This window comes from Stomoxys calcitrans, chromosome 4 (assembly GCF_963082655.1).
Source record: "Stomoxys calcitrans chromosome 4, idStoCalc2.1, whole genome shotgun sequence".
NCBI lineage: Eukaryota > Metazoa > Arthropoda > Insecta > Diptera > Muscidae > Stomoxys > Stomoxys calcitrans.
In genome coordinates, this window is record NC_081555.1 from 155,535,600 (window position 1) to 155,552,843 (window position 17,244).

At 33.7% G+C, this 17,244-nt stretch overlaps 1 protein-coding gene across 4 annotated transcripts; it reads right to left on the minus strand.

The window, feature by feature from the left end:
- Window positions 1–3,422: 3,422 nt before the first annotated feature.
- Window positions 3,423–16,187, minus strand: LOC106095345 (CTD nuclear envelope phosphatase 1 homolog). Of its 4 annotated transcripts, none has more exons than XM_059368172.1 (6): window positions 15,987–16,187; window positions 11,477–11,822; window positions 9,295–9,552; window positions 9,037–9,219; window positions 8,769–8,963; window positions 3,423–3,599 (listed from the first exon to the last, which is right to left on the minus strand). In XM_059368172.1, the coding sequence occupies exons 2-5, from the start codon at window positions 11,573–11,575 to the stop codon at window positions 8,772–8,774; spliced, it is 732 nt and encodes a 243-aa protein (XP_059224155.1). In that variant the 5' UTR covers window positions 11,576–11,822; window positions 15,987–16,187; the 3' UTR covers window positions 3,423–3,599; window positions 8,769–8,771. The 4 variants fall into 4 exon arrangements, with proteins under 4 accessions (XP_059224155.1, XP_059224156.1, XP_013118035.1 ...); XM_059368173.1 differs by having other exon boundaries at window positions 15,983–16,187; XM_013262581.2 differs by lacking the exon at window positions 15,987–16,187 and adding an exon at window positions 12,083–12,293.
- Window positions 16,188–17,244: the final 1,057 nt, after the last annotated feature.

Consider the following 17,244-nt stretch of genomic DNA (forward strand, 5'->3'; position numbering starts at 1 on the left):
CACAGTTGCTACTGTAAAACATGGTGGAGGTGGTTTAATGGTTTGGGGGTGTATGGCGGCTTCAGGAGCGGGAAATCTTGAAATTATTAATGGAGTAATGGATCATAAGTATTACATTGACATTTTAAAGAGGAATTTAAAAGATAGTGCTGTAAAACTTGGGCTTGGTAATAACTTTCAATATTATCAAGATAATGACCCCAAACATTCTGCTTTAAATACCAAGATGTGGATGCTGTATAACTGCCCCAAAGTCATTAAAACTCCTCCTCAAAGTCCCGACTTGAACCCAATTGAACATCTTTGGGAACATCTCGAACGCAAATTGAGAACGCGCAATTTTTCGAGCAAGAGTCAAATGCAACAGGTGATAATGGAGGAATGGACTAATATAGACCAAAATATTACCGCTAAATTAGTCCAATCGATGTCAAACCGTTTAAAAGATGTTATAAGACGCGGTGGTCGAATAACAAAGTATTAATTTTTTTAAATTATGTTATTTATTTTTTTGTTTTTTTGCAATGATGAATACTTTTTTTGTTTAATTTTTTGTGTTCAGCTGTAAAATGGCCCTTTTTGTTCCAATAAATACTATTTTTTTCTTTAAAAACAATGAAATTGTGTACATATATATCACACAAGCACTACTGCATCATTAGTTTAATATGTTTTTATTCCAATTGTCTTTTGTAGACTTATTAAAAAAAAAACATTGAATGATGAATACTTTTTTTGACCGCTGTATACATATTTTTCTTCTGATATGGCCTTTTAAGGCTGCAGAAGCTACAATTTTGGTCCGATGTCTAAAAAATTTGGCATTGGATGTTTTATTCAATATGGATATGGAATTTTATGGCTATAGCAGCCACAATTTTTGCCGGATCTTTACAAAATTTTGCAGTGTTTTCAATACGACTGCAAAATTTCATAAAAATCGCTTCAAATTTAGATATGACACCCATATACATATTTCATCCGATATGGAGTTTTAAGGCTGTTGCAGCCACAATTTTGGCCCGATTCCTACAAAATTTATTGTGAGTTGTTTTATTTAAAGTCCCAATGCGAAATAGACTTTAGCCTGTAGAAACCATAGTTTTCGTCCGATTTTGCATGAGATGCTTTATTTGACGTTCCAAACCGGTCCTGACTTAGATTTAGCTCCAATCTATATATGTTATCCGGTATGGACTTTTAAGGTAGTAAAAGCCACAATTTTGGTCACATCTTTACAGTATAGGGTGTGAGAGGTTCTATTTGACGTCCCATGAGATGCTTTATTTGATGTTCCAAACCGGTCCTGACTTATCCGTTATCCGATATTGACTTTTAAGGCAGTAAAAGCGTGAGAGGTTATATTTGACGTTCCAGTAGGTGCCATCAAAATTTGCACAGGTTTCGATATAACTCCAATACAATCTTTTATCCGATAAGGAAATCCAAATTTATTGTCCTATCGTAGGGAAATCTTACAAAGTTCTAATTGATATTTCAATAGTTATCCAAATTAAAGTCGAACTAGATTTCGAGATAAGTTTTACGCATAATAAGTGCTACGTTCACCATGTGTAGGGTATTATATAGTCGGCTCCGCCCGACTTTTGCCTTTCCTTACTGGTTCTATTATCAAACTGTCGAAGGCGAATATGTTACAACGAAATGTGAAATGCGCTTTGGTCTACGACTGCAGTCGATTTTTGTCTTCGACAACGGGAATAAGGGCGACGGGCTGTTTTCTCAGTTCTCATGTGGACATCATCTGGAGCGTGAGGTTCAGCGCTACTTCTAGATAGTAGCAGATGCTGTGTAGAGCTAACGGGTGAATGTGGTACTTGGAAACCGAACGCCTCCTATATCACCTGTAGAAATTGACCTCCCCTGGCAAGCCAGAGTAGTTCTGGCTCGATTAAGATCCGGCAGATACAGCCGTCTCAACTCCTACAGAGCAAGTATTGATGCCGACGTGCAGGACGTATGGTCCGATTGGGGCCAGGGACCAACGGTACACGTCACTTGTTTAACTGCCCAGCCAGACCAACTCGACTCAGACATAGATACCTCTGGACACACCCCATCTTGGTCGCAGTTTCTGCATCTGGATACTCAACAGGATCAAGCGGACAAAAGATAGAACATAACACACTGCTACAACAACAAGGACAAGCGTTTCGCGCAAGGTCGTTGTTCCGGTGCATAGACCCGATCACGGTCGATACATGTAAAACTTCCCCACAAAAGTTGTCAATGGTTGGCATGCCGTTCGGTTTTCGCTATAATTATGATCTAAAATTTGAATTGATTAACAATTTTTTTTCGAAAGTTTACCACAGTTGAAAATATTTCAATTGCATTCATTTGATGCTGTTTAATCAAATATAGCAAGTGGGTATTCTCCTCCATTACTTACGTCCTACTTTTGGCATTCGACAAATTTGTCGTTACTATTGGGTTGCCCAAAAAGTAATTGCGGATTTTGACAAATTTTTTCACAGCTTGTGACTCTGTAATTGCATTCTTTCTTCTGTCAGTTATCGGCTGTTACTTTTAGCTTGCTTTAGAAAAAAAGTGTAAAAAAGTATATTTGATTAAAGTTCATTCTAAGTTTTATTAAAAATGCATTTACTTTCTTTTAAAAATCCGCAATTACTTTTAGGGCAACCCAATACTTTGTTTCTAAAATTTAAGATCCCACTAATAGTCAAAGCTACGTTGATTCTTGTTCGCCGTTAAGAATGATACCAGCCCACTTAAAAGTTTTATCGGCCTTGCTACAGTAAAACAAAATGTTGGTACAATTTATTATTACATTATCACTCTGTTTATGACTCTTTCGAGAAAACCAAGGTAGTATTAAATTAGAGTTTCGATACCCTAAAGAAAACATAATAACACGTTTTTTTCTTAAATCTATTTTTTTTATTTATGATTTCTTTATGTCAAAAAAAAAAAAAAAAAAACTTATAATAAAAGACGACCTAAATAAGAAGTTGTAATGTATATAGAAAACGAAAAATAATTTTATATTAACACATAAATATTACATATAAACAAATTAATCAAATATAAATTATATCCTATAAATGGTAGCCATTTTACACATTAGGTATTTTTTATATTTGTAAAAGAAGAAACAATTTACAAAAGTGGGAAACTATTTTGCGGGGGAAAACATAAAAATGTTGCCACTAAAAACAAATGGTCTGAAAACAGACAAATGTTAACATTTTGTATTTAACACATATTTAATGTGTGTCCTTGTGTGTGTGTGTGTGTGTGTGTGCTAAATTAAGATCAATGACATTTGCATAACGCAACATTGATGAGATAGGAAAAAAGAGAGAGTGAGGAGAGAAGGAAGCGGAGATGGAATCCTTAACATAATATATGTATGTATGTGTACCATAATCTACATAGTACAAGTCAAGAAATTGTTTTTTATTTATTTAATGTAATATGTCTTGCCATTAACAAATCTGTTTTATCTTCACATGATTTTTAGTAATTTCTTATATAATAGAAAAAATTAATTTAAATTAATGAAACAAACAAAAATTCGTTCAAGTGTCACAGCACCAAATTTTTAATTTGTTAACCTGTAAATAAAAAAAAATACATTAAAAATATAAAAATACATGTAATACAAGTAATATTCATATACAGCCCAATTCTGAAAATTACATGGGAATAAACTCCCAGGGTAATAATTTCAACTTCAAATAAAATCCTCCTATTTTGATTGTATGGGGAGAGGAAAATTTTCGAGAGGGAATTTCGAATTTTCGAAAACAGCTGTTTTGCTTCAGCTGTTTTATTTTGGCTAAAAATTTTACTATTACTTTTTGGAAAAAAACTTAAAATGGAAAAATAACCAAAAATAAGTTATAAGGTTGTTAAAAAAGTTTACAAGCATATTTAGTGTTGCATTTGTAATGTTTGTTTTACTTTTTGTATTTTGATAGTGAGCAATTATGGCCTACAGTCTGTCACGAAATTTCTGTGTTGTGATACCAACTTTCCGTCCTCATCCAACAATCGTTGGCTAAAATCAGAAGTTTCCAGTGTGGTCTGGTGGACGTTGGCGTATTTCCTTGCCAAAAGGAGTATAGGTAGCTGATAGCTACCGGATCATCCTGGGCAGAACTACTTAAGTGAGTAATATAGAGGTTTGCTTCGACTACGTCGTCATGAACGACGTGGTGGTCTGCCTGATACGTTGCTTTATATAAAGACCCACATTTATGCAGCTAGAACTTGAATATCTAATCGAAATTCCGGGCGGCGGCCGCTTTTCTTGTTGGTTGGGACGGCTGTTGGACTTTGGATTTATTTATATCCCTGTGGCGTGAACGTTGCCAAATGTGGCACCAAGTATTCTTTAGTAACTGGTGGTCTAAAGTGTAATGTAATAAACAGGCAGAAGATTTCTTGCATATCAATGATTGCTGCCTGATTCTACTTCAAGCTCAATATTAAGGGACCCTTTTTTAGTATTATTTTGCAACATCTCTTTATACATATGGGACTAAGGATATTAAAATATGAATCACATATTTTGATTCCTAGGTATATCCCGTGGAAGCCGGATGTACGTTCCGCATTGACCCGATAAAGTCCTTCATCGGCAGGACTGTCGCCTCGGTTTACAACACACTGCTACAACTGCAACAATATATTGGGTTGCCCAAAAAGTAATTGCGGATTTTTTAAAAGAAAGTAAATGCATTTTTAATAAAACTTAGAATGAACTTTAATCAAATATACTTTTTTTACACTTTACACTTTTACAAGCTAAAAGTAACAGCTGATAACTGACAGAAGAAAGAATGCAATTACAGTCACAAGCTGTGAAAAAATTTGTCAACGTCGACTACATGAAAAATCCGCAACTACTTTTTGGGCAACCCAATACAAATGTGTATTCATATACCAATTCTAGATTTTTCGTCTTTTATTGTCAATAAATCTAAAAAACTTATGTAAACCTTCTGTGGTGGGTACATGACATTTAAGCTGGTAGGACTTAACAAAATTTGTCGTTGTTTTTGATGAAAGTGAAGTGAAAAATAATTTCCGTACATAATAAATTGTTCCTAAATAATAAGTGCAATTTTTTTTTTTAAAGGAAATAAATTCATAATTTTTTATACTAACTCCCTTCCATTTGTTTAGAGGAATTGTTCCCAAATGTTATCGTCTTATTCTCTCTTTTATTTCGATTCAGAATACCTACTTTTTTCCCTGGGAGACATTTCCCATTTTCGAAGTTTGTTTAAAATAAGTGAAAAGGGAGTAGGAGACAAACTCCCAGGAAATTGTTATCCAGAATAGGAGAAAAGGGAATAGGGAAAAAACTCCCAGGGAATTGATGTTCAGGGCTGATAAAGTATATATATTCTTGATCATATTGTCATTTTAAGTCGATCTAGCCATGTCTGTCTCTTTATGGAAATCAGAATTATCTACCCTCGGAATGATTAGTTCTGGTAAAATGCAAAAATTAAATTCATTAACAAGAAAAATAGGACATTTTAATAACTTAAAAAGAAACAACAGCAAACGATAATTAACATACGACGGGAAATCACAACCGAGAAACCGACACACATAGGGTGTTACATGAACACGACGACCTACACCACAATTCTCTCGAATCTGTGGAACAGCAAAAAAAAAAAACAGCGCCATATGAGTGTTTAACCCTTCTAATAGTACTACGAGCCATAGCCTTGTATCTCTTATACCGCAAATCATTACTGGCAGATGGTTCTTCAATAGAAGCGCGATGTGCCAAATCTCTGTTAAGGATAGCTAACCGCACATCATTATTGTTTCGAAATTTCAAGAGAGATGAATTGACCTCCAATACGTTTACGTTCAGGACAGGATATAAGGAAATAGTCAATAAGAGAAGACGAATGATGAAATGTGTCATAGTGCGTCGGTGGAGAATTATGTACTAATGATATACCCATACGCATGCATACCCGTCTAACATTATAAGACTTGGAAGCATAAAATAAATTATTTTTGAGTAGCCCATGATTACAATATTTGAGTAGCGACCAAGTAGATTGGAAAGCTCTGATTCAAAAGACTCGAAATCTCCGTTTGGAAGATAGACTACATCAATTAATATTCTCTCTCGCTCGACCAATACAGACATTCCACAACAACGTAGTTTAGACCTGAATATACAACCTTAGCAGAAAGTTTCTTCAAGATAAATAACGCAACACCACCACCTCTACGAAAAGGACGGTTATTTCTAAATGTAGAGTAGCCAGGCATATTAACTGCATTAGAGCTATAATTTTTAAGCCATGCATAACTGGCACTCAATAGATACTTACGAAAAAACATAATAGACATTTATGTTTGTTTCGCATGCCACCACAACAATTAGTTACATATAACTTAAAAATTAAGTTATAACTTAAGTGCTATGCGAAACAAAACATAGGTGTCTATTTTGTGTTTTTTTCATAAGTGTCTATCAACCACGCCTTGCCACTCTTTTTTTATAATTCCGGAAACTATATTTTCCGTTGCATTTCTGCAATGCTGCCTTTATTTTTATTTAAGCATCATATAACATATACGTAGAAGTGTATATTAAAGACACATAAGTAAGTCGAGGCCGTCGTAGCGCAGAAAATTTTTCAGCGGTGTTATCCCCTCCTAATGATGGGGACATTTATGAGGTACTTTGCCGTGTAAAAACTTCCCCTCCAAAGATGTGTCGCTCTGCGGCACGGCTATAAAAAGAGATTCCATATCATTGCGCTAAAAATTGAATCGGACAGCACTCACTGATTTATTTTATTTTTTTATTTTCTGCATTTTGTTATTTTAAAGCCCTATAAGAGCCCATTCAATAAAATTACCATAAGCACTACTCTCAAATTTGTTAGAAATTTGCCCCAGTTCCTTAATGGAATGTTCATGGGCAGTGATGGCAGTGAGTGATTAGCTACCCAAACCTAAACATTAAATTCGTATTCCAGGAGCTTAACATATCTGTACCAAATTGCATCGAGGTGGCGACCCTCGTCAAGCTCCTGTAGGTGAGCAAGCTCGTTCCAAAGGAACGATCGCCACGGGAACAAAATTGGCGTTGGTTATTTAAAGATGCCAATAACTCGCCTTGTCATATCGAGCATCATAGGCACTCAGTATTTGTGCATGAGCCGGTGCCAGCCGACCTCTCACTGAGACTCCCCGCTCGATATCGCTGAGTATCCGCGACTGCCGTTGCAGCTAACCGTATGGAATATTCCACTATCCGCAAACTGTGGACGCAGCTAAGCTTCTCGTGACAGTAAAAACACCACACAGATCGGAACTCAAAGTTTTAGCTTGTGTGGTGCACACAGCTATCCCGTGCCGGGTGTCAGACTTGTGTTAGATTCGTGCTTACATCGTAGAAATAAGTACGGCCTACCAATGCATGGCCCTTGAGGCATCCACACCTAATATGGTCGATGAGTTATTCTAACCAAATGACGAAACGCGTCCCATAGTGGTTGATGTGTGTTGTGATTTCTGTATCACAACAGAACAAAGAAATAAAAACATTTTTCTTTTTAAGAAACTTGCTTGATTGAATAAGTTTTGTTATTGTAAAAAATATATTGACATGCCATTAAAAGACTTTAAATATACCATGTAACTACTCAAATATCTTAGCACTGCTACTGCGCGTTTGACGTTGAAGAAATTTCTTACCACAACGAGAAATCTTTTATATCTTTTGATTATACTTATATGAAATGATTTGTCTATATATAACCATTGGCAGACAGAGAAATCATTTGGTTACAACTTGAATGACCAAATGGAAAAGTATTCACAAGAAATTGAGGTGATTAAGTTTTTTAATTTTGCCGAAAAACAAACGAACAATCTAAAGAGCGCTGGACATGAGCAGCGACGTGATCGAAACGTCTCAAAGATAATTAGTATTGGACTACTCTATTTAATGCTAACTTTATTTTCCTCATATTTTCGCCAGGTGTGTCAGAGTATACCTCGATGTAATAAAGAATATGTGGCAATATCAACTTTTAACTAATTTCTCATTAATAAGACGATTCAACAATAGATCTGTACAGTAAAGTTGACGCAAAGCCAAATTAACATATCTGATTACATTATCAATATGTATGTCAAGACATAATTTATCATCGAGAGGCATCTTACACTATGAGCTCGCTATGGCGGACAATCGGCGGTATCGAGCGGAGGGTCTCAGTGAGAAGCCGGGCGTGATTTTAAACCGGATTGTGCTTGCTCACCTTCTTGACGAGGATCGCCACCTCCACATGAAAATGTAGCAGCAACAACAACATCGAAATAACCTGCCAAAAAAAAACAGAGCTACTCCCTCGTGTGATATTAACAAGTTATTACAAAGAGGCAAAAGAAATGTAAGCCCAAGAACAAACCCGGGCAGAATCATGGCATTTCATATTTTATATATATATTTAAAATATTTTAATAAATTATGACCGATTTAAGCATTTACGTTGTTAAATTTCAAAAATCCACGTTCAATAAAGAAATAGTTAATTCACAATAGAGAAATTTTGAATGGTTTTACTTATTCACGTATGCGGTAATTCGGCCCCGGTATTTTTTTACCATTTATAAAAAAAATGTCGCAATTCTGTTTCCAAATCCATTAAATTTAAGTTTATCTTATTATGAATAATATTTAGTGTTAAATAGCAAGGTTAAGACCTATATAATCTTTTATAATGTACCTGCTACCATAGGCCATGCAGATGTAAATTTCTCGACAAAACTGAACGGACATCATTTGTAAACCTTAAAGCATCCAACATTGGAAGTAACGACAATAATGAAATATCCATTGGGTCGGAAAACCAACTTTTTATGGGTATAGCATTATGAGGAAAACAACGATATGCAGCTGGCGAGTTGTCAATTATGAATATCTGCAAAAAGATGTATTATCAATGTGAATGTGTGTATATGAATTGTAACCACAAATGTTCTTAATAAACTTACTCTATTTAAGTCATTACAAATAGCTGATAAATCTTTGGTATATGAACCATAATCTGGTGTGCAATGTTGTCGATAATAGCGCCGTCTCAATATATTACGGCCATTGTCTAATTTGTCAGCAACAGCAGCGCCATAAATCTCCATACTGGCTGTGAAAACCACCAAGTCATACCATTGCGAAACCTATTTATATTAAAATAATAAATGTTAACTTACCATATACAAATAACAATTACATATATTAATTATACCACTTACCACGTCTAGGAAGAAATCGACATGTGGTCTTTTATGTACAAAAAATCTCACCGGATGTCTATCTATTGTTACTTTGACTGTAAAATCATGAGGTGTTCCGGGTTTAACAATATTCCTGGGCATAGCATTGTGATGCGAATGTATTAATGTTTCATCCAAATCCAAAACCAAAGTCTTCCGTTGTACAATGCTGAGGCGGTGTCGCGACACAGGGGACAGTGGAAATAGTTCATATTTGACAGGTTGATACTGGACAAACTAAAGTGGTTCATATCAGTGTTTCTTATAATATTGTATGAATTAACAAATATCTCAATATGAAATTAATACAGGTTATGAATATTTGTTAGTAATGTGGTCATGTCCGATTCAAGTTCTGCTTAAGGCTCTATTACACGGTATGTAGTTGCCTTATGACATGTTAAATTAAGCACATGTTGAGTGTTATACAAACGAAACTAACATATGAAAATCAATTTTCAAATTAGCATATGTAATTCTTTTTCGTTAAGAGCGCGCACTATTCCTTCTGACAAAAACATGAAGATATCAGCTGTTTTTGTTGTCAGTCGAATGAAAGCAAGCCAAAATAAAATTGTTGTCACAAATTTATGATTTAATCAGTTTTTTCACAACTTTAACAATTTTTACGTATAAAAAAATCAGCATTTGATAAAATTTTTAGGTTATATCATACGAAAATGACATACAGGTAGAATAGCAAAAATGAGTCGTATGTAAATTGACAATGTTAACAAACATTTTTATTTACATGTGACTACATAAAATGAAATGTCGTAAAACATCTACATGCCGTGTAATACCGCCTTTAATATTTGTACTTATAACAGAGTTCATGCCACAAAGCTGAAATACTCATGTACAACACACTGCTACAACAACAAGTCATGAAAGCCGACTTGCGAAGGAATATCTTAATGTTTACGACAGGACTTAAACCAAGACATTTAGAATAAAAAGCGTTAGGCGTATACGTGAACATTATCCAACATATATAGCTTAAATTTGATGTGGAAAGGGTACTCTCACAATATCAAATAACTTTGGTGTGGAAATTGGAACGCATTTAACTTATCTAATCAATCAAGAGTTTAGCCTTTTAGTCAGCCTTTGATGCTGAACCCTTGTTTCAAATCACGGCGACAACATCAGAACAATCTTTTCAGCAGTGGTTCATTTTTGGAATGTTCATGGGAAAATTTGTATTTGCATAACTCATACATTATAATTAAGCAGTTTTATAAAAATGGAGTGAGATAAACATTTGAAACACCGGTCTTTGTATGTGGTACAAATAATTGAAATTTTTGTGGGGTAGTTGGAAACATATCATAGTTAAACGCATCAAAATCATCATTTTCTTTGGCTAGGTCATGTCAAAGAAGTCTTTTGAAGGCGACCATAAAAGAAAAATCATCTCGAAACGAGGTGTCCACTTTGCATTTAGAATTCGTCTGAAGTGGACGCTTCGGGATTCGGTGCATAGTCATCGTTATACTCAGTACAGTTATAACTGTACATTGTTTTTAATTCTGTAATTTTATTACACGTGTTTTTATATACAGTTGGTGGGGACACCAACTTCGGAAGTACAACCTGGCATATAGAGTCGTACTCTGCCATTTCAATTAAAGTCCAAAAAAAAAAAAAAAAAAAAGAAACGAGGTGTCGGACATTGGAAAAGAAGCGCAGAAGATCGAGGTGCTTAGGCATCTACTCTACGTTCGGCTATAGGAAAAAATTTTATTGTATTGGCCAATTAAAGTCAAGTTTGGCACATAACACAAGTAATTGATATTTGATTTTAGGTGCTTTGCCAAACTTTAATCAGATATAATTGATGTGTATAGTCGTCAGTCTTGCGCTTAAGAAATGGAAAAAGAAGATCGTTTTGGCTCGCCTCATTATATGTGGAAATCTCAAAACTCCAAAAAGGAAAACGGGATTAAATGGCAATATATTTAAGTTTTTTAAGCATTGTCCTATTCTCTACTGTTTGATTCAAAATATGAACAACGTCCGTCGCATAATCGCTTGATTTAACAAATGCAAAATAAAGAATAACAAATATGTATATAATATACATATATACATGTACATGCATATAAACACACTATCGTTAATAATATCAAATATAGTACAAAACAAAAATGATACTTACTGCTCTTACTTGACGATTGAACATAAAACATATGCACGTCCATATTTTTGATAGTAGTACCAGTAAAGCACGGAATTTCATTTGAACGAGGGAAAACATTGGTAAGAAAGAAACTTACCAATGAACACTACATAAATGTTTATGTATATTTCTATGTATATATATGTATGTATATACTTTTTTTTTAACCAAAACCTATTCTCAAAATATAGTATCTGTTTAAAACAAATGACCAATCTATCTTTCACCTAAGAGGAGGCGGGTGCTTATTGCTTGTTTCAAATGCCTGATGATTGTTTGCTATTTTTGTTGTTGTTGTTTACACGCGACGGCACTTAATTGTTGGCTGAAAAGAAACGATATGGACAGATGAATAATTTTTGTTCAGTAGTTGTTTTTCGAAAACGTTCAAAACATAGAAAGATGTAGCAAAAGACAATCGAGAAAGGATTTTTTTTTTGTGTATCAGGAGTAGGAGTGCGCGCCTAAACATTGCACAAAGTATGGTGTACTTTGCTGCTCAGGAGGAGGGATAAAGGTAAACACTTGATGGTATATGCACAAATTCTGAGAAAAAAAATCAATACACAAAAATGTTGGATTTACATTTCTGCTACATTGGATTCCATTATAAGGGTATTTGATCAGCGTGTTCATTTCTGCATCCATTTTTATTGAAATATAAGATTTAACATTTTTCACGTATCACTATAAAAGTACACAACAATCTCACACTACACGACAAAACTGAATTTATATTTTTGGTGTGTTGGTTCGTTGATTGCCGCTTTCGCAGTTACCATCAGAGTTGCCGTCTGTACTAAAATTACTACTATGACATTTCGAAGTCAGGCGAAGCAATAATTACCGCATGGTTGTTGAATTAAGAAGGTTGGGTCACTTGTCCAAAAACAACGAAAGCAACCCTGTGGCGGTAGTGGCGCAAATTCTCACTAGACTGTCAAATTTTCTAATTGACATTCTAGTTTTTATTTGCATTATCATTTGTAGCAACCACAGGCAGGGCTGCCAGAAGTGACGGTTTTACGTCATTTTGACTTTTTTCTATTTTGTTTAATTCTTTTTTATTAATAGGTGATCTTTTTTAATTATTTTTTTCAAGCCATTTTGTTTATAATTCTTGATAACTTGTTTTTAAAGCCAATATTTTGGTTTAAGTATTACCTATTTTTTCACTGTTTTATTATGCTTTAATAATTTTTTTTTTTAATTTAATACGTTGATCTTTTTTGAGAAGGATTTTTTTTAATCAGTTACTGCTTATAATTTTTAGTAATTTGTTTTTTATTTGTTATTTAGTTTTATCTAGATTCAGTAAGTGTTAAATAGATTAAAAATTTTTCCATTTTCTAAGTTTTTAAGTTTTTTATTTTTATTTGAGTAGTTTTTTAACTTCTGTTAGAAAAGTACGTCTTATGCATAGTATGATTAATTATAGGCCTGATGGCTTCGCATTGCATAAAATAAAATAAATAAATAAATAAAAATAAAAAAAATAAATTTTTTAATTTTTAATAACTTCAATGCTTTGGTTTTCGTTTGAAATTGAAAATTGTCGAATGAAATGCAGAAAGAAGCTTGACGTTCACCATGGTGAAACAATTAAAGATGGTCTTGTTTGTACAACAACCACAAGTCATATGGTGCAATTCGCCATCTTGTCATCAAGCTTACCGCCGTTTTGTCAATACACGCACGTGTGTGTATACGTGTGGGTACATGAGCAGAGAATATGAGAGAAAGAAGATAACAACAAAGAGAATGCAAACAAAAATCTGACATCTCAATACCGTCAAACCTGGCCGGCTGGTCGAATGAGACCACCTTTTTAAATTTAAACCACTATAAGAATATTTAATTTAATTTTATTGATACAATAGTAACAATTGATATTATATTAAAAGCCCTCCAATCATATTTATGTCGTAATTCCATATTTTGTAGTCGATTCTTTTGTTTTTTCGATAAAAATTTTACCTCATTATATAAAGATTATAGACGTATTTTTGTTTTTATTGAAAATATGTTAAACAAAAATTAATCAATCCTCAATATTTTTGAAGTAAGGGCTTTGCTAAACTTTCTAGTGCCTTCCACATTTCGAAAATCGTACAATTTAATTTAGCCTTATTTAAAAGAATGACGAAAAATTTTCGAACATTTTTGACGATTTTTTTCTTAATTTTGACGATTATTTGCGGAAGACCTGACAGCACTGGCTACAAAATCAAAGGATTTATGATTATACGTGTGTATCATTTAAATTAAAAAAAAGGAACAAAATGTGAAGCATTTGACGTTCCAGTGGGATATGGATACAACTCTTGAATTGTACAATTCCATCAATTATCTAACCTTCTTTAGGAAACCCTGAGTAACGTTGTTTTTTCGGCAACAAATGGCTACAAGTTGCCACCATGGCGCGAACTAGTAACATACACAAAATCAGAGTTGCACTAATCACTGATTTTGACAGAAGTGCCCTCAATATTTTGTTGTTGGGCAACTGCCACTACCTGTAAATGAATATATCTTGTTTGCAACGAATATAAATCTGGCGTTTTCTTTTGCTTCTTTCTTTAAAGGTGGTACTATATTCGCTTTTAGCGAAATATTTACATGACTACTTTTTTTAGATAATAGACTTTGAAGCAAAAAAACTTGCTGATTTCATTCTGTAGGAAATGCCTTCATTACTTTAAAAAAAAACTGGTAAAAGTATTATGTTATCGTTGACATTTTTGTAGTGTTTCAAAAAGTAACCGTGAAAAATATGCGTTTTCACGAATACAGTACCAGCCTTTGGAAGAAAGAGAGAACATAAAAACGTCGAAAAACATAAGTTAAGTACATACTACGCATAACACGTGTTATTCAAAAAAGACGTTAAAATAGGTAGGTTTGCATTGTGAGATTTGTATAACAAAGACACGCATGTATCTGACGGGGAAGGTTAATCAACTCTGAAAGTTGTACACATCATGTGATACGTACGAAAAATTTATAATTAAATTTAATTCTGTAACTTTTGGTTGTTTTTAAAAAGTTATTTAAATTACTGTAATTCAATTTGGATTTATTTTGAATAATATTTATAATATATAAAAATGTGCCTATTCCTGTTTGACGCAGAACGCATCTCTGCAAGCACATGTTGAAAAGCAAATCGCAAAACTTAAACAATTTTTAACTTTGACACACAAAAACCGTTCTTCACCTTTGGCAACAAAGAATGCAGCTCGCTTTCAAGCGTCATAGTTGAAAAATGTTTAACTTCTGCGTTGCTTTTGTAGAATATGTGTGCAATACGCATTTTTGCAACGCGACGATCTAAACCAAATACCAACACGCTCATTCTATTGGCCATAATTAATACAGAAAGTGAAAGTAAATACGTTACGAACATATCGTGTGATAGCACTTTTACAAGTTCCAAAAGATACGATTTTACACCAAACAAAAAAGAAAGCGAAGGAGTTGCAGCTACGATTTTCCGAAAATGGTGTTCTTTTAAGGGAAAAATTCTCAGTTAACCAATTCGTAAAACCGTAAGTAATGGTAGGGGCATCTGTGACCGCAGATAATCGCTCTCTAATCATTTTCTTCGACCCTGGCGTCAAAATAAATGCGACAATAGTCAAGGCAAAGGGTGGTCATATCCAGGAAAAGGAAATGGATTCTGCAATTAAGATCACTCTTACACCTTTTTTGCTGTTTGAATCAATAAAAGATTTTTTCGAACTGGTAACACTTCGTGTCAGCTACCCTGCATATAAGTTACTAATTTGGTCTATGATACAATGCAAAGGTTGGTACTATGTTCGTTTTTCACATCTGAAACGCATGTTTTTCGCGATTACTTTTTTGAAACACTAAAAAAATTCGTTTTTTTTTCTTAGTTTACTACTGTAATTGCTTAAATAAATTTTTTTTATATGGTTTGGTAGTTTTCCGCGTGAAACCGAGCACTAGCTCTAAAGCGTTGTCCTAAATTTATTCGAAGTGAAATTGACTTCACCGCAATTTTTTGTTTTTTGCCAGTTATTCAAGCCAAAAGTTGAACTTAGTACTAGGCTGAAGCCAAAATGTGACTTCAACTGCGTACCGGCTTTTACCCCAATGTTTTTAATGTGAACACCTCATGAACGAAATTTTTGGCCGCCGTGACCAATCGACGTTAGTTGTGTTCAAACGCCCTCTTCCATGATGAGGCGCAGGTAAAAAAGCGGCAAAATATTATTGATAATAGATTCGCCGTATTGCTAATTACATAAAATAATGTCAAGCACAATACTTTAACTTTGTGCACTTTCTAATATATTGGCTAGAATCCAAAGAAGGAAATATTTATCTACGAAACGCTCTTTGACATGCCATGAATTATGAAATTTCTACATGTCTCTCTTTTTGCATCTCTCTCTTCTCTTTTGCCATTTCTTTTCTTCACTTTTGACGTTGACTATGGTATGGTGCTTTTTGATGTACCTACATCGTTTTTGCTTTTAACAAAGCTTATTCCAAAATAAATTTTTCACTTCTATGTATTTATTGTTTATCTGAATTGTATGTGGGCACTTGCCGTGCATTTAATCATTTATTATTTATTTATAACTCTACGATTCACTACACAAGCGAAATACCAGGGCACACTAAACAATTTTACTGTCAATTATACTGTCCAACAACAATAACTCGCCGTAGCTGGACAACGTCAACTGTTGTTGATTTTTATCATGGTTATTTATATGTATGTAATGGACCGGACACACGTGTTGACTGGTTTTACGAAAAATCAGTTTGTGAAAAAACAAATTGCCAATACCATTAATTATCACAAGGAAAAAAAATTCCTTATAATACAAGACGGAAAATTTTAATACTTTTTATTTATACTTTCAGTTTTAAAAACATTTGTAAACAATTAATCTAAAAATTTGAATTGAAAGAGATATTGTATAAAGGAGCATATGAATAACTGTGTTTTTTTAGTTTTAGCTTAAATAGTTAAGAAATATAACACACACAAACAACGAAAAATGGAGCGAATTAGTAACATTTTCAAAATCAGAGTTGCGATTTTGTTTGATCGAGTTCACAATATAAATCTAAACAGACACTATAAAAACCTTGATAGAATTATTATTTTATTACAATATCGTAAATAACTTGGGAATGACACATTGAATGAAATTAGCATGTTTTTTTGTTTCACAAAAAAGGATGGAACTATTTATATTCATTCTTCATAGGTGAAAACACATTTTTTACGATTAGTTTTAGAAACTCCCGAACATCTCAATGATAACATAATACTTTTATGAAAAATGTTTCATAAGTAAAGAGGGAATGTCCTACTGAATGAAATTAGCAAAATCTTTAAAATGCTTCAAAACCTATTATCTAAAAAAGTAATCATGAAAAAATGTCTATACTATAGTACTACCCAAGATATATTCATTGATATATTGTGTCATGGTACCACCCTATAATCGTGAGTAAATGTTGATTTTTATATTGACTATTTGAAAGGTGTTGAACGATTTGCAGAAAACCCAAAAATCCAATACAACACTAGTTGAGGACCCATAAGACAAATATTACTCAAGCAGTGCACGCATATAGATTAGGTTTCCATGAATACAACTCTGATAATTGGCAATACCTTTTAAGGCGAAGTACAAGCGAATTGCAATTTCGCAAAGCTGGACATACATCGTGTAGCGGGCGTCATTTTTTTCATTTTACAA

Excerpts from the sequence above, each read along its gene's own strand:
- LOC106095345 (XM_059368172.1), bottom strand. The coding sequence starts at position 11,575 with ATGTTTTCCCTCGTTCAAATGAAATTCCGTGCTTTACTGGTACTACTA. Across the intron at positions 9,553-11,476 it reads TCAATCGTCAAGTAAGAGCA|TTTGTCCAGTATCAACCTGT; the intron begins GTAAGTATCATT and ends GAACCACTTTAG. Across the intron at positions 9,220-9,294 it reads TCGATTTCTTCCTAGACGTG|GTTTCGCAATGGTATGACTT; the intron begins GTAAGTGGTATA and ends TAATATAAATAG.